Source organism: Podarcis vaucheri, assembly GCF_965113315.1.
Source record: "Podarcis vaucheri genome assembly, chromosome: 3".
NCBI classification, from domain to species: Eukaryota; Metazoa; Chordata; class Lepidosauria; order Squamata; family Lacertidae; genus Podarcis; species Podarcis vaucheri.
Window position 1 is genome coordinate 35,555,617 of NC_138761.1, and position 18,260 is coordinate 35,573,876.

The 18,260-nt window shown below is 40.5% G+C and overlaps 1 protein-coding gene across 1 annotated transcript in view; it reads left to right on the forward strand.

The window, feature by feature from the left end:
- The window catches only part of ALK (ALK receptor tyrosine kinase), a 411,412-nt gene that overhangs the window by 346,359 nt on the left and 46,793 nt on the right, over positions 1-18,260 (forward strand). The window contains exons 11-14 of the mRNA XM_082214794.1: positions 4,471-4,633; positions 10,248-10,395; positions 15,515-15,652; positions 16,988-17,132. Coding sequence (XP_082070920.1) covers positions 4,471-4,633; positions 10,248-10,395; positions 15,515-15,652; positions 16,988-17,132 — 594 coding nt within the window. The remainder of the gene's footprint in view (positions 1-4,470; positions 4,634-10,247; positions 10,396-15,514; positions 15,653-16,987; positions 17,133-18,260) is intronic.

Genomic DNA, 18,260 nt, shown 5'->3' on the forward strand with positions numbered 1-18,260 from the left:
CTAGATTAATTTTGGCAATCTGAACTTTGCTGCCTTTTTCTAAAAGTGCAGTTACCCAAAACACTATTTTCTTCCTCTCTTTACCCCTTTTCAAGTATGCCAGCCTGTTCTTAAGTATATGTGTGATCCTGCCATCTCCTCCCGCTTCTCTATTATATTCATGATGTTTAGCTTGTTAAACGTTGAATATCATCTGCCTTTTGGCAGGAGGTGGCGGGGAGGTAAAAACAGAGTCAAGAAGAATGGGCATTTTTCTCATATTACATTACTTAAGTGACATCTTCAGAAGGAAAAAACAACAACATAGGCTGTTACACAATGGCAAGTCAAAGGGGTAAGAAATACTGCAGCAGCTAATTAGATAAGGAGGTACTGTTCCAGCAATGGTACAAAGGGATAATGCTCTGACACCAGGACCTGGTCATACGCCAGACCCAACACTCAAATAGAAGCAGCCCACCTCTTATTCAATCTGGGTGGGTAGAGGGATAGGGCTGCTGTTGCTGGTCCCTCCATCATCCTCCAAAGAGGTCAAAGATTGTCAGGTTCCTTGTAATTTTCACCTTCATAACCTTGGCTGGAAAGAAGCTTAAGCTTTCTCAGTCTGAAGGTCATGTGCCTCTTGATCAATACAAGTTCATGAATATGGAGGGCACTGTGCACCTATTATCTCATTAATGTGCACCCAAATGCACTTTATGCCTCCTTTGTCCAGAGACGGTTTTCATCAATGCCAGAAATGAAATCAACATGAAGGATGGGCTCTTGATATAGAAAATAGTTTGGTATACTTGGTATATGAAACAACTACTAAATTGCCATTATTTTTCAACCAGATATGGGGATTTTTCTTCATGCCTTCGTTTTTCCTGTTTTAATCTTCTCCATTGCTATGTGGTGTTTTTTTCTCTTCCCTCCCTCCCTCTCCCCCCCCCTCTCTTTCTCTCTCTCTCTTTCTTTTTACTTCTTTCAAGGTCGCCTGCTCCCACCTGCAGGAGTACATTTAATTTTTCACCAGAGATATCAGAAGTGTGTCTTATTATTCCTGGTATAAGGTTTTTGCCTGCTCATTTTATTCAACATATGCTCCGTTGCATCTGGCCCAGGCCTACTGGGATCACAAAGTGTTAAGACACCAAGACTGCCGGCAAGATGGCCCTCTGTTTTCTTATTAGCAATTAAGCTGATGAACATCAATTTCTGTGCGAGATCCATCATTTTCAGAACGATCAAAATGGCTCAGGAATGGTTTATGTTGGAAGCCTATGCAGTACTCTATTTAGAAACTTTTACACCATCAGTTTGAAATTCTGTAGATTCTCATGTATGGTTTCACACTTCTTTTCCTCAAGGCATTGTGAAAATAGGAACTATGTGAGCACCTTTGACATCCCACTAAAGTTAATGTGAATCTGCCATTTATATTATAGATGGGGATTACATCCTTTATGGCTTGGCGTTATGAGCTACCTGGCTAACATCAGAACAAAGGGATAACTTGTTCCCTTGAGTCCTAGCACCTACTTTAGAGATGAATTACTAAAACAAGATCAGCTACTCTGTGGCATTACTAATTGCCCCTAGGGTAGGGGAGGCTAACCCATCACCCTCCTGCCATTGCTGGACTTCAACTCCCTCCAGCTCCAGTTAGCATGGCCAGTAGCCAAGAGGGATGGGAGATGTGGCCCAGCAACTTCTGGAGGGTCAAAGGTTAGCCATTCCTGCTCTAGGTCTCCAATGGTCACTGTGTTGTGGAATGCCGAGCTGTATTCAGGGGAGAGAGGTTGTTGAGCCTGTGGTTCTGCTGCTGGCAAAACCACGCCAGAGCAGATTGGACTTAACAGGAACTGTACTGTATGAATGTTATTTATTTAAAAGCATTTTTTGTATGCCACTCAATATTCAAAAAAAAAAAAATCTTTATGCAGTGTACAATCTAAAAAACCCCCAATATAAAGTTAAAATGAAAATATAACCTAAAACCAGGAAAATAACAATATTTACAAAAGCTAATAAAGCATATTCAGAAGATTCAGACATGTAAAACGATGTCCAGTCTTATGTATCAGGGAAGGCCTGAGAAAAAGTATAAGTCTTCAGTAAGACAGCTGAAGGTTGCAGCTTCACATATGGCAAAGCAAAGAGCGCTCGGCAGTACAGAGGAAACAGCAGAAAATGCCACCCCACTATAATATTTTGTAGGGTGCGGTGCCTGGAGTGGAATTTCCCCAAATGATTTAAGTGAGCTTACAGGTCTATACAGAGGCTGGAAATATAGAATAATAGAATTGTAGAGTTGAAAGGGACTCCAAGGGTCAGTTGCTGTTTCAGGTACTTTTGTGACACACCGTACCTTACCAACAATGTCATCACGCCAAGCCACTGCAGAAGGCCTCTGAGCATTTATGGATAGGTTTGCCCAAGGACCACCTAAATTGCAACCACCCCATTAGATTCCAGAATATTTAGTGGAACTATAGATTCCAGAATACAAAACAAATTCCCAAAGAGAGGCACAAAAGTTTAGCAGGCATATGCTGGAACATGTTGGTCCACCTAGGGCAGAATCAGGAGATTCTGTCTGCCTTTGCTCCAGGGTTTCACATCAAAACCAACTGTCTTGCAGAACAGACGTGGTTCACTGTCTACAAAGTCTTTCTCAAAATAATAAAAAAACTCAAATTATTATGTTTATATGCTGCTTTCATCCAATATGACATACATGTGGTTCTAAGACAATGATCAGACTCAGGCCTGCATCCTTTTAGCAAGGTTGCAACATAATGCTACCTTCATGTCTTTGCTTGGGTCACAGCCAATATCTATTAAGGCTAAGCTTCTACTGAGTGATAATACTCATTTCATGATTTATGAACACTAGTGATTTATATTAATGTTAGCCTTTTCCATTATTTGAAGAAAGGTGTTTCAGAAAAAAATCTGGCAAAGCTATTATGCCATATAAAGATTTCTATAAATGTTAGAATTTTTCATGTGTTCCATTGAGAAAGAGTTTTTAATAATAATAACTGTTCTGGTTGGTAACACTTTGGCTTGCCCACCTTTCTGACTTCTACTTGGAAGTAGACCGATTGAATGTTTATTTCTATTGAATGCAGATATTTATATATGATTATGCTGTACATGCACATGGTGGAATGTTTGCCATTAACATGTTATATTAGCATAAGATTGTAACCCTTTGCTCATTACCTAGGAATAAGTCCCATGGTCCTCAAAGGGATTTTCTTCTGAGTAGACATTATTTGATTGCAATTTAAGGGAATGAAGGCATTTTACACTCTGTCTTTCTGCTATAAAAGCCCACAAGGAGCATTTCAGAAGCAATTAAAACAGCATAAAAATACCCAGAATAAGAACAAGTGAAGACTGCAAACCTGTGCACACTTACCGTACTTTCCAGGGAGTAAGCCCCATTGTATGCAGCATGCGTTAGTTTTAAATAAATATGCATTGGATTGCACTGAAAAACATAAGCCCAAGCAGAGCTAAAAGCAATAACAGCTAATAAATCTCAATTGTCATTAGGTTTAATTGCATCCACTCTCTTCATCTCTACAAATAGTAGCTAATAATTAGGGCTGTGTAGCCGATTTGTGCCAGATCTGGATTAGGTTGTGGCAGCTACAAATTGCTACAGAGCGGGGGGGGGGGCGGTTTCAAATCAATTTGTGCTGATTTGTGCCGATCCAGAACTAAAAACAGAAACAAAACACCAGCCTCTCTAAAGCCGCAAAGACAGTCTCCAAGATGTTTCAATTAATTACAACACCATTTAAGGAGAACACCAGGGTTAGGCAAAGACAGGAATTGGCTCATTGTAGAGTTGTAGAATTTCATTCAATACTCTCAAACACAGTGTTGAGGAAGAGTGAAGGCAAAGTTTCAAGATGCAGCAAGCTCACACTTCCCCTACACTTTTGTAAATACCGTCTCTCTGAAATAGTTTGGTAGCATTTGTTCAGTTCCCTATCTGGGCTTATACCTGTTTGTTTCCCATCTTTTCCAATTCAATCCCAGCCCCATCCTTTTACCAAAAAAAAAAAAAAAAAGTTTGCTGTCTGTGTCTTAGCCATTATTACATAGGCAGTGTTACTTTCCCTTATTCCTTCTGCCCCCAATTTTGGCCCTGGTTTTTAAGCTTAGGTTTGCATTTGATTTACAGCTGTGTCTGTTTCTATATCCATCTTTATTGGTATTTTGGTGTGTGGGTGTGGGTGTAAGCCTTGTGAGTACATTGCACAGAGTCCAGTACACTGTTCATGGCCATGAGAGTACAAGATTCAGAATTATGGATCCAGATCTGGATTGAACTGGAAAAGAGGGTCGTGGTGTATTTCCTCACCGTGGCAGATTCTCCACTTCACTGCCGTTAATGTGAGGCAAAGGAACCAACAGTCAGAGAAGATTGTATTTGCTACTCAGTGTATATTTCCATGTCTCTTTCAGATCATTGGCTCTTCAATACTTGTGGTGCTAATGGACCTCAAGGGCCCACCCAGACCCAGTGCAATGATGCCTATAGGAACTCCAATCTCAGTGTAGTGGTAGGGACGGAGGATAATTTTCCAGGTGTACAAGTGTGGAGAGTGCCTGCAACCAATACTTACAGGTAAGAGTTCTATTATTTTCATTAGTTCCAGAGGACTTTCCAAGCCTTTTCTCTGAAACCTATTATCCAAGCCAGGGCTCATCTCTTGAGCATGAAAAGTAGTAATGAAGAGAGCGTCAAGGAGTGTGTCTAAACTGCCTTCCCATTATCACCAAGGACTGGAGCTAGAGTTTGCCAAGTTTTAAAGAGGCACACATCTGCAATCTATACCATATTGTGCCTGCTGCAGTGACTGGCTTGAGGGCATGCAGTTGCTCAAGGAATTCAATAAAGATTGCCTGGAATATTCCTAGATGTACCAAATGATTGTCCATCAGAATACTTGGTCATAAAAATGAACAAAGGAGAGAATAATATTGAGTGGTGCCCAGGCTCTGGAGTGAGATGCATATGTGTGTTTATTCAATTTCTATTCCTCCCTTTCTCAAAGTTGCCCGGGACAGCAAACACCAAAGTGGTAAAACAAGGCAATTGAAAACAAAATAAAAAACACATTTAGAAATTTAAAAACTGTTTTTAGAAAAGAAATCAAAAACATCTAAAAATTTCTCCATACCCTCATACCTAATAATGGCAAGTATGTCAGGATGAGTATATTTAAGCAGTCAAATTTGTAAGTTCCTCCTGGACGTAAATACAGTCATACCTTGGAAGTTGAACAGAATCCATTCCAGAAGTCCGTTTGACTTCCAAAATGTTCAGAAACCAAAGTGTGGCTTCTGATTAGCTGCAGGAATCTCCTGCAGCCAATCGGAAGCCATGGAAGCCCCGTCGGACATTCGGCTTCCAAAAATAGTTTGAAAACCGGAACACTAACTTCTGGGTTTCGATCGTTTGGGATCTGATTTGTTCGGGAGCCAAGGCATTTGAAATCCAAGGTACGACTGTAATGAAAGAGACAGGTGCACCTCACCAGGGAGGGGAGTCCATAGATGGGGAACAACCACCAAGAAGGCCATGTCATGGGTCAATGCCAACCACACAGCACCCAGTATTAGCACCACCAGCAGGGCCTCCCCTGACAATCATAAGGCTTGAGATGGAATGACCACAGTACCATCAAATTCAATATATATGTAATTAGAAAGTTGCCAAGACAGGTCAGCATGGCTGCAATTGATTTTAAAAGAGAGAAAAACGAATGAAGTTTTTAAAAGGAAGTTGAAAGGGAGAACCAGGAAGGTCAAATATTTTCAAGATGTTTGGAGGCAATTTAAAACCACAATGATAGATGTTTAACTGGGATGTAATTTAGAGGGTAGTGAGTTATGTTTTTAAGGGGGGGTCACCTCTCATTTTTAGTGGGATGGGTTGGATTTCTCTTTTTCTATATGTTCATGGATGAACATGTTTAAGTATGCTGTATTGTCATTTTATATAGGGTTTTAATGTTTGTTTGGTTGGTTGGTTGGTTGGTTTTGCTGTAAGTCACTTTGGGACACATTTTGCACACACAAGCATATCCCGAATTGATAGGTACCAAAAAGACAAAGAATTTGGTCAAGTTGAGAAACTTTAAAATGCTGGTAGGATTCATTCAGAAATAGAAATCTTACCCAAAGTAGTTCAAAAGGATCACTAATACCTTGTTCAGATGTAACAATTCCAACTTAATAAGCCTTAAACCTACAAGCTCCCCATCGCTCCTCTTCCCCTCTTATATGCCAACTTTAGTACCTAATATGTTATTACTTTGAGACAGAATTTTCTGATATATCTGAAGCACAAAACAGTGCTGAATTTTGGACTCCAAAAACCAATCACATGATCATATCACATGTTATGAAACCAGAATTTAGTCAAGGCATTACCGCCTGAGAATCTTAATTTTAATCAGAATCCACATGATTATGTTAAATGAAATGGGTATGTTACCGATAACATTTTGTACCTGAATGATTTGTACCTTATTTTATTTATTTATTTTGTATTAAATTTGTGTACCACTCTTCAAAATCTCAGGGCAGTTCACAGCATAAAAATACGATATAGAAACACAAAATAAATAATGAAAACAAGAACAAAAATAAACCCAATAAACCCAGCCCACCCACAATGACATTTAAAAGGATATAGGATGTTAATCAGCCAATAACCATTCACACAAATATCCCTGTTGAAACAATAACTTTCTCCACTGCCACTGAGAAGCCCAGGCACTGAATTCCATACATTTTAAATTGAAACCCTTTGAGTGTTTTCAGTCCTTGCTGAAAAACCATAGTGATGGCTTAAAATATCTGAGGTATGATTGAGAGCTTGTGTTGCCTTTGTGTGCTTTTTCTGTTTTGGTTTGTGTGGAGGGGTCGACAAGTTTAATTGTTTAGTAGTTGGAAAATTGGGTAAAGGGATCTGGAATGTAAGGTGATTTGGTTTATTTAAAGAACCAGAAGAGGGGGTGGAGGGAAGTCCGGGGATTTGGGCGGGGGGGGGGGAGGTAAAAATGTGTGTGTGTTTGGTTATTTTTTGATGTTAATGAGTAATGTGTGGGGTAATGTGGTATTGGTACAATGTGGTATATATTGGATTTTTGTAACTGAAAGCTAATAACATTTTTAATAATAATAAAAAGAAATGTTGGGTTCTGAACCACCCTCCTTGACTCAGTATTACAGCCATACAAAATAACAAAGAGCAAGAGTCTAGGAAAATGGACTAAGAGAGGTTCCAAATCTGCTCGCCTACCCATTTTCAGGGCGATTGATGATAATGAAAAAACTAATGATGTTTCACTCAGCCATCCAGAAAAGAATGACTTGCCTGTGGGGGAACGGGTGAGAAGAATTTTTCAAGACTGGCATATAGTATGTAAGCATCTAAAATATAACCCTGAAGCAAAATAGAGGAGCAGTAAATTATATGCACAGAAGTCTCATTTCTTTAATGTTAATGCCTGGGGAAGAAGCAAAATTCACCAGCAACCCTGGGCTGACTTTGTTCTATGATACATTCGCAAGCAGATCAAAAGTTGCAGGCCATTGATATACTGACTGATTTTTATGGGATGTTGCGCATTGTATGTCCATGTTTGAATAATTAGTGCCAGTCATTTAAAAGTTGTGGTGGGTCATTCACAAGATCCTCAGCGCCAGCAAGACATAACAACCCGTTGCGCAGTTCCAGTAACACAAGCTTACTTGGGACATCAGGCAGGCACAATAATTTGAGTTGACATCCCTGTTCTGAAAGCAGCCACTATGAATGCCTTATTTCAGTATTGCAAAGGGGTTTCCCTGCGGGGGTCTCTAGCTGAGTGCCTGTGGGTGCCATCAGTACCTCTTAGCATGTCCACAAAAGATCTTAGTCTGTCTGGGCCATTGTGTGTTGCTGTTTGTTGTGGATATGGCAGCCATTGTTTTGACTGGCACTCATAGCATGTTCTCAAAATTCCAGAAATGCCTACTGCTTAAAATGGTTGGCATCCACAGGGGCCTAGGCCAATTTGACCATTGATTGTTGCTACCCTCGTGTCATTCTGCCTGCCATGCTTCCAAAACCCTTAAAAAATCCTTACTACATACCCTATTTTGCCAGCCCATGACCACCACTTGCCCCTTGTACAGTACTGAGACCTGATGAGGTTTCTCCTTTTTGTCAGAGCAGTAAGACCACTCTGGAGTTGAAGCTCTGGTGTAGGGTGCTAAGCTGCTTCTACTGTTGCAGTAAAATTGCCCTGTCCTGACTTAGGCCTAGTGAAAGTGTCTGGTCGCAGTGTCTAGTCCTGTGCACTGTTGCCAGCAGACCCAGAAACTGGAACAGCAAGTATTTTAAAACAGCGGCCCCCATTCCATTGCTGTATAGTGCAATCGTAGGCATGTCCACTCAAAAGTCCCACTGTTTTCATGTGAGTAGGTTTAGGATTGCAGCTTTCTCCCTCATCTACTGTGAAGTGGGGCCAAAGTTCTCTTTGGTTCCAAAGGTTTACTTGTCTTAACTGGCTGGAGGCTGGTGAGGGAGAGGAGAAGACAGCAGCAATTGCAAAAAAAGGGCAAGTGGAAGTTGTGCATCTTCAGGTCCAAGTGAATCGTTGCACATCATCTCTTGCCTTTTAGCTTCAGTGTGCAAAACCATTTTCTCCCCTCAGTTGTATCCCAGAGGAGGAGAGAGAGAGAAAGAGAGACAGAATCTACATACATGCAAGCAGTGCTCCTGCTCCTGCTGCTAAAAACACAATAGCTCCTTTAAAAGGTTCCTTCTTAGAAAATGTTTAATTCTGCTTCCATTTCCAGAAAACAAAAATGCATTCTTATCCTGTCAATTATTCTGTGTGGTTTCGTTCTGCCAAACTACATGGGAGAAACAATCTGTTCCTCCCTATGTTTGTCCCGTCCGTATGTTTCTAAGGAATATGTGTGAGCACTTCATAACTGACCCGTTATGCGTGTATTTTGTATTTGCGTATTGGAGCAAGTACAAATGTCATGTAAGAAATTCACTTTCACTTTGGTTTTTTCCCCCTTTTTTCTTGTTGTATGTATCAATAAAAAACTTTTAAAAAAAGAAAGAAAATAAACTCACTTACCTACATACTCGCCTCAGATCCTCAGCCTTCTGCAAATGCAATGGTGTTCTGTTTTAAACAAAAGGAACTCTCTTTTGCTATTAACAGAAGTTTGAAAAAGAATCAGCAGGCTTCACTTTGATTTCTCCCCCCAACCTTCAACACTCCTAATAACACAATATGTTTGAAAATTTCTCCCTGCTTTTTATAGCCAGGTTCAGTGTTAAGCATAGCAACAATAATAGAGAAGTGGATGTCTGTTTTGCAAAAGTGAGTCCCTATTTCTGACTCTGGTGATCTTTCATGCATTTCTATTACTTTAGCAACTTTTACTCATTCTGACAAGATGGTCATTGACATTCATAGGAGCTCTGCAAATTTGCAGCCTATTATCAATGGCCGGGCCAATAACCTCTTTGTAGCCATTGGCTTTGACAAATCTGGAGTAACCGTGACCCAGGGTTTGCCGCTCCTCATCCTTCACAGCTGGTGAATGAGGCACTAACCATGTCTCTCTGGGTTCCCGGCTTTATTGCTTATATGCAAAATCTACTCATACACAGAAAAATATGGCTCCTAATTGCAGCCAATTAGCCCTGCCAGCTTGCCTTGCTCAATAGTGCACCTCATTAGCCATTATAGCTTCCTGCTGAAAATCAGCTCAATGATTCCTGTTCCTCGTAGCATCTGTTCAGGGGACCCTATCCTGTGGCCATCGCTTTCTCTCTTGCGTCCATTCCTGCCTTATGGAAGAATGATTGCTTGGGTCGCAGAAAGTGACACGAACATCATTGGGTCAGAGTCCAAGAATCCCCTCTGCTTTGTGTTCTTCTTGGAGCTCTGTATTCAGTCTGACAGCCAAGCCTTTGCTTGTATCTGTCTGTTTTGGAAAGAGCATAGAGTCTAGGTATCCTCACTGCAGCAGAGCCAAGATGAACGACTAAGTTAAAAAAGGAAAGTTGGGGGAAGGAAAAATCTGAAAAATCCTACTTCTGCCCCAGGGGAAGCCCAGGTTATTCTGTGCTCAGAATAAATGATACCAATGGTACGTGATGTGCAGATTTTATTCCATTGGCACTCCTTGGCTTATTCCTTCTCTTCTTTTACTTGCAGAGTCTCAGGCTATGGGGCATCTGGTGGCAAAGGGAAGAACAGTATCATGAGGTCACATGGCGTTTCTGTGGTTGGAATATTTAAACTCCAGAAGAACGATAACTTGTATATTTTGGTGGGACAACAAGGAGAAGATGCCTGCCCTAGTGTAAGTTATCATCCATCCTGATGAAGGCCATCCCCCCCACCCCCATCCATGAACACATTGAAACACTCTGTTTGGATTGAAATATCTGGGCCTTGAGAGTTAAGGCACACATTTATTAAGAGTGGATTAGGAATGGACAGATCCATCAATTTCAGTTCTCTCAGTTTCTCATTTTTCCTACCTCAAATTCAGTTTTCCACATTTCTACAGCAATTTGCAATATAGATTTATATTTTATTTTAAATGCTGATAATTCATCAGTATTTCAGTGCAAATTTCTCCTAATAAGCACATGTTTGTATGCAGTTTTGGCTAATTACACATTTTTGCAAGCAATTTTCCCTAATATATTGCATTTTTTATGTTGTTTTCATATCTATATACATTTTTATGCAGCCTTTCCTCTAATATAAACACCTGCCTTTGTAAACACCAGTTGGAAACTGCATCACACATTTCGGATAAGTGCACATTTTGAAGGACAGCTTGTTCCCGTTCTCGTATTGTTTCAGAAAACGTGAATTTCTTTGGTTTGCCTACCTTTAAATGCAAACTGAATTAAATTTCTCCCCCCCCCCATCCCTAGTGGAGAGATGTAGGCTCAGATTTAGATAGACCACTAGGGGAATTTTGGGAAATTTGCTGTTTTTATGTACATGTTATAAATTAATCAGTGAGAAGCAGATGGTTAATCAACTAAAGATTCCTTAATCAATTGGAGGCTTTCAACTGAAGCAGAGGAAGCTGAAAAACAAAAGTTTTAAGCAGGGATCACTGCTTAAATGAGAGAAGGCTGTGCATCTTAAACAAAATAAATTTAAATTCAAGATGGCCCTGGCAATGAGACTGGAATGACACATCTACATGCAGAACAGTAGTCAGAGGCAGGACCAAAATGGCATCCCTAGATGGAGTTAGGACCATAAGAAGTTGCTTAATACCAAGACTGGCCATTGGTTCATCTAGCTCAGTTTGGGACCTTTTGTATGCAAAACACATGGTCTAACACTGAGCTACATGTAAAAACATTCAACCACCAGTGTGGCATCATCACTTCCTGGGTCCCCCCCCCCGGGTATTATTGGCTGCTACTGCCAGAGGTAGAGAAATACACAATGTGATGATGTTACATCGTGAGGTGAGTGTTCCTACATGGTACATGGGAACCTAACACAGAGGTGAAATTTTAGAAGGTGGTAGCATCTCTGTGAAGAGGAATTTTAATAATCTGGGAGCTACTTTCAGTGGTTTCCACTTCTCTGTGTCATAACACTCAGTGAACATTAATGGAATGGAAGAAAGGGATCGCAAGACCATTGAATTAAGTTCTCATGTTACTGAGTTTGGGGGGGGGGATGAATTCAGGTTGTGTGTTCCTTTTTTTCCTAATACATTTTTTTTTAGCTTAGCTTGTGTCCCTTACATGAAAACTCCAAGACAAGTGATTCTTTCTGGAACTGCACAGTGCTGTTTCCACTGAGCATTAAGTATTCAGCAGGGTTCTTTGCTTGAGTATATTTCAGATGACTAGGTCTGGACACCAGATTCTTATGCTGTTATTACAGGATGAAGAAAGAAAGTGGGGGACTCCATTACAAAGGTCCGAGCAATACCAGAGAAAAATCCTTAGGTGGGGATAGTACATCCCCTTTCACATCCATGCTCACCATGCACATAAATGCAAGAGGTTAATATTTTTTGGATTGTGGTCTATCTAGATTCAGTCTCCTATTTTGTATCCATAATCTGAGCATTGCAGCACACGATAATATACGAAGTCATTAAATTACAGGGCACTGTAATCTTAGCAAAGATTTATTGAGTGCTAATGTAATTCTTTCATCGAGGCAAAGAGATTGCATTGACTTGTGGAAGTGGCTTTAACTTGATTGGATTGTAATCAGTTATGTCTTTGCCATGAAGTCGTCTTTCTTTCTTTTTTTAAAAAAAATCCAATTGTGATCTATTGGTTTCTCTGGGTCATTGCACTAAGTCATTTGATTAACCATCCCTTCTCCAACTGTGAATTAGAGTTAGCAGGTGTTGGGATTTTTATAGCACCCACAGCCTTCTGTGGACCAGCTCTGAGAGCCTGCTATTGATCAACAAGCTTAACTTTAGAGGCATAAATTTAAGATTAAGTTGCTGTAGATCAGCTTCTGTTTCCCTCGCAAAGTATTTCCGTATGAAGGTGAAGCACCTCAAAGCAGGGCTGTATTTGGTTAATCATCAGCATGTGCAATTTTGTAAAGATAGTTTCTTTCTAGGCCTATGTTGTTTTTCATGTTCCTTGGCTGAGCTTTGGCCTATAAATCATGAGAGGGCCCAAGGCCACCTTCCCTCATATTTCAATATTGTAGGTCAAATTGATCTGAACAACATGGGGAGGAGGGCCAAGCCTTGGCCTGCATGCATATCGCTTGGAAATTACAGCATCAGTGGGGTGCCAAAACAGATACAAAGCCATAGCAAGAAATTCAACATCTTTCCACGTTTCACATAAAATGGTTTTCAGTGGAGTTGGTTTACACACTCAGTTGCCAACCATCAAGTGTAGTATACCGCAGACAACTGCTGAGAAATCATAAGATATCCATGTGTACAGCAGACCTTGATGAATGTCTGAAGTGGCCTATTGAAAAACATTGCATTTGAGCTAATATTAAACTAAAAGTTCCATCTCCAATGGCTGGCCACTATTTAGCACCAGACTGAAGGACTGCATTGACCTTTGGTCTAATCCAGCATAGCACAGTGACTAAAGTATTGAACCATCAGTGGGGGAGAACTGGTTCGACTTCCCATTCAGCTCACTGGGTGACCTTGGGCTGCTGTTTCTCAAGCTAACCTACCTCACAGGCATGCTGTGAGAAAAAAATAGAAAGGGAGTCAACCATGTAAACCCACCAGACTCCTTGGAGACATTGTGGGTTATAAATGCAATAAATAAGTAAGTAATACAGCAATGCAACTCTTGTCTTCTGAAGCAACCTCATTTTATGTCAGCATCTGAGTAGTCTCTGGAGCAAGTGGAGTCAACACCTTCTGCAATGTATCTCAGAGCCTTTCCTTTTCCTCCCTTTGCGTCTTCTCTGGCAGCCTACAGGACCTAGGGCAGCATAATTCAGATTTAGCATTTATGTGCATTTATCCAATTCTTTGTTCTGTACTTAGTACAGGGGAGCAGATGCTGCTTGCTGTTGCAGCCAAGCACACAGGGCAGTGCAATTTCTGTTGCACCTAGTTGATGGAGGAGGAATGTACAGAAGTCGAATTCCAAAGCAGACTTACCTGATTCAATCTTGGTGGATCATGACCTAGATCAGATCATGAATCCACATCAGGTCCTGGCACTCCCTTTGATCTTCTCTATTCAAAGCCTCTCACACACTAGCCTTTCCAGGCTGTGGACACCTAGATAACTGAGCTTCTTTGAAGGAAGGAAAAAAATGTTACCAACTTACCAAATTAAGGCAGCCCTTACGCGCATCTTAAGCGCTTTTATTTTATTCTAATGTTGGTTGGTTTTTTGCTTTTGTGTTTTTGTTCAGATTTTAAACAAAATGAGGGGGGCTTAGTTCCATCCCTGTGCAGAACTTGGATGGACGACACTTTAGTGGGTCTGTCCATCCCATTACATATTTCTGAAGCTGAGCTGAAACACACTGTAGGAAGATCTTCTAGGTTGGCTGGGAGCAGACTCTGTATTCTTCATTCTACCACTGACCTTTTCTCCAAATTGAGTGCCTTTGCTTCTTCCTGCTTGTCAGGTGGTTCCAATCATTAATCTTCATTGAAGAATCCCTTGAAATATACATGAAGGCCAAATGTCCTAATTATTGGCAGGAAGAAAGGGTTCTTTTCCGATAATCTCTTTGCAGATAAAAAAAAAATGCTATCACTTTATGGGGCTGCCTAACCCTTTTTTATGATTGCATTAAGCAGCAAATTAAGATAGGCAAGAGAATAGGTTCTTCTTCACAGAATCTTTAGCCTCATTATCAGTTCCTTGCCAATTGACCAGGACCTGATCTACACATGGAGCAGAATGAAGTGACAGAGTCCCAATGAGCTAGAGTGGACTGTTCCACTTTAATCAGCAAGTGGAGTTGTCAGTTTTCACTCCTCTCTCATGTAACCAACATCCTACAAGTAAAACAGTAGCATTATCTAGCACATCAGGAGAAAGGTTCTCTTCCCATCCCATTCTATGTGTGTTTTCTGTGTAGGAGAGCATTCAGTAATGGGATCCTCCCCATGTACAGTCTGGAATGATACAGCCCACTTTACCACCACAGGGCTCTTCCTCTGCATTACCCCCTCATTCTGCTGCCATGCGTAGGCTAACCCTTATGTTGACATGGCCACACTTACATCTGCTCTGATGCCCATTGCTTTGTGAATATTAAATAAGGGTAAGAGTCAGTAGAGGCATTGATTATTGGTGCTTTTGATTTTTCCCCCCATTTTTTTTTATTGATTTGTTCCATGAGAAAATAAAAGAAAGCTAGCACACAAATAAACGAAAGAGAATAGCGCACAAAGAAAAGAATAGCAAAGAAAAGAAAAAGAAAGAATACATAAAATTGTAGTTTTTACATCAACAATTTACATAACCATCCCTTACAAGACTTCCTTCAGCTTGTCCGTAAATCATTCGTAGTAATAATTAAAGTTATGCATTTCCTAGCTTATATTGTCATTATACATTTCTCTGTCTCCTATTTTCTTTGCACAATAACTCTTAATCTTTCACAGTGCGTCTCTGAATCCCATTAGCGTTGTTTGTCCCTCACTAATATATTCCAGATAGTCTACATACTTTCCCCAATCCTTGATGAACTTTTGGTCTCTAATATACCTGACTTTTCCTGTCAATTTATCCAACTCCGCGTAGTCTAGCAACTTTGATCTCCACTCCTCCACCGTTGGTATTTCCTGCTGTTTCCACTTCTGGGCTAATATTACCCTTGCTGCTGTGACTGCATAGTATACTAATCTACAATCCATCTTTTTTATCTCGTTTTTATATTGGTGCTTTTGATTAGGTGCTTTTGATAGGTGAAGTCTTATGTCAGGTCCACGGGAAGAGTATAATTCTGGACATTTTTATTTACAGACTCTGACCAACCAAGTTATACAGAAGGTCTGCATTGGAGAGAATAATGTCGTTGAAGATGAAATTAGAGTAAATAAGAGTGTCTATGAATGGGCTGGAGGTGGTGGTGGAGGTGGAGGAGCAACTTATATATTTAAGGTACGCAAATATCCACCATCCATACAAATATTAAGCTTTGTCCTTTCAGCTTGAGGCACTCGGTTTACTTATGCTTCCTTCCTTTTGGTCCTTTTCAGCCTGAACTAGGGAAAGTATGATCTCCCCTGTCCTCAAATGAGCCTGGTAATTGCAACACATGCGCTTATATAGGTTGCTGTTTAATTATCTCATATCTGTTTGATGACATCACACCAACTCACTTTTTGTGACAGTCAGACCACAGAAACATCGAAAATACGAATGGTCTGTCTAGCTCATTGCTTCACTATCCTAACTGGTGGTGGCTCCCCAGGGTCCCAAGCAGAGTCTTTTTCTAGCCCTACCTGCAGAGTGTGTTCTCTGCCACTATTACAACCTTTTCCTAAGCTTCAGGAATTCACAGTTGGGTAAAGGAGCTGGCTAGTGTGAAAATAACACATATGCTTATGTTTGTGGGGCAGATTAAATATTGTGCTAAACCAGTGACCTTTGAGTTCGTGTATCATCTCCTTCTCCCCTTGCCTTCCAATGTGGCTGCAATAAGATTGGAAGCTTTCATTTTCATTCTCTATTAACCCCCGTTTAGTGTGACTTCCAAAATACAAACTTTAGTTAATCCTAGCTGTGATTGGTTGAAAAAGCCCAGAGTTTTCATAAACCGGTATCTGAAGTTGCCCTGTTTCAAACAAACCACAGCTAAGATTATTAAAAAGTTTCTCAAGGTCAACTGAAACAACAAGCTGTGGTTAATCAAGAATGGAAATTTCTGCTGTGACCGCATTTGGAAAACTCTGTATAGTTCTGGTCATGACACCTCAAAAAGGGATATTGTAGAGTTGGAAAAGGTTCAGAAGAGGGCAGCAGACATGTTCATGTCTGCTGCCCTCTTCTGAACCTTTTGTCTGCTTGTCCTTCTGAAGGCTATGTCCACTTGAAAGATGTCTAGGGACTTTTATTGGAATTAAAAAGAGATTTATTTATTTTTAAAACTCCATGCTGTACATGCCAGATCACACAGTTTAACAAGTGATAGCAGCGTATTGTGACAGAACCCTTCATAGAAGGTCCGCTGTGTTCTACTACAAAAAATGTGGTATATTCCCAGTGCTGTTGGCATCCCTGTGTGCATGCCATTGCCAAATGCTCTTTACTCCTACAGTACATGAGAAACCTAATGGTCACAATTAATCTTTGGGATGCAGGCAGATAAATAATGCAGCAGTAATCTGGGCTACTCCACAAGCCTGGGGGTTGCTGGCTTAGTGCAACGAACTTGTTATTTACATGTCTGACACATCTAAAATCCAGCTTTGTTTCTCGATTCCACCTGTCAAGATGGAAAATGGAAAGCCAGTCCCCTTGATTGTTGCAGCAGGAGGTGGTGGCAAGGCCTACAGGGACAAAGCATATACATTTCACCAAGAAAAACTGGAGAATGACACATCTGTTCCAGGGCTCAGTGGGAAACCAGGAGCCGCAGGTAAGGAACGTCCACTAACTCACTCCAAGCGCCTTGCCAGGCATAACAAAGATGGTTGGCAAAAGCCATTTGGTTCTGAGCCAAAGAAGCAGCACCCAATGGGCTAGAGCATTGTTTGACGCATTTGCCGCACCAGCATCTCCCGCCAGAGAAACAAGCAGTTGTATAGTTTAAAAAGCAGCAGCTTGTCTCTTCAGCCTGGGAACTGCTGCAGTGACAATTTATCACACAAAGCTCCGGCTGCCCATATGGTTCTCCCCTGTACATTCATATAACTTCTTTGGATCACAGCCATTATCATTAGCAAAGAAGAATAGCTCAGGAGTTATGGGTGTTAGCTTAGAGCCCACAGCTGTCACTTTATTTCCCTGCTGAACCAGAGGGCCTGTATTACCTTGACCAGATCACAAATGTTCATGACATTTATTAAAAGTGAGCTATTTACCCCTTAAAACATTTATGTTGAAATGGTGGTTAAGAAGTAGAAAAGGTACAACTGTTTGACCAGTTCACCCATCATCTATTCTCCCCACCCCCCGCACCAATTAATTATTTTTTAACGAGTGGACTGGGAATTCTGCTGCATAATCTGCTGCTTCTCAGAACTCTTGAATATAAATTAATCTCAAACAAGACATAAAGTTGAGATCACTTAACCCAGATTAGCGACCTCTTATATAACATATAACCATCTTTTGTACTTGCAATTAGTAGTTTGGGGAAATTATTTTAATGCCATATTTTCTATGGAATCAGAAAATGGTAGCTATTGCAGACTGATGCCAATCCAAAATAAAATAAAATGGTTTTTTATTTGCCCCTGGAGATTTCATACAGAATATTTCTGTAAACATTCATTACATACGTTGGGAAATCTATCCCTTTTATTATTTTAACAAGTGTTATTATAAATTACAAAGGTTAGTTATAACACGTTGCTGGTGCGTTTATCTGTGTGGTTTTAAGATCCATTATTATGCTGTCCAGTACTGATTGTGAGAGTAGAACCAAGATGCAGTATTTGTTCTACATCATTCTAGACTGAAGAAGAATGGATTTATGAACACTTCCAAATGTTCATCCAATTTTTATGTGGTTTATTTTGAGTAGAGCTGAAGAGAATACATT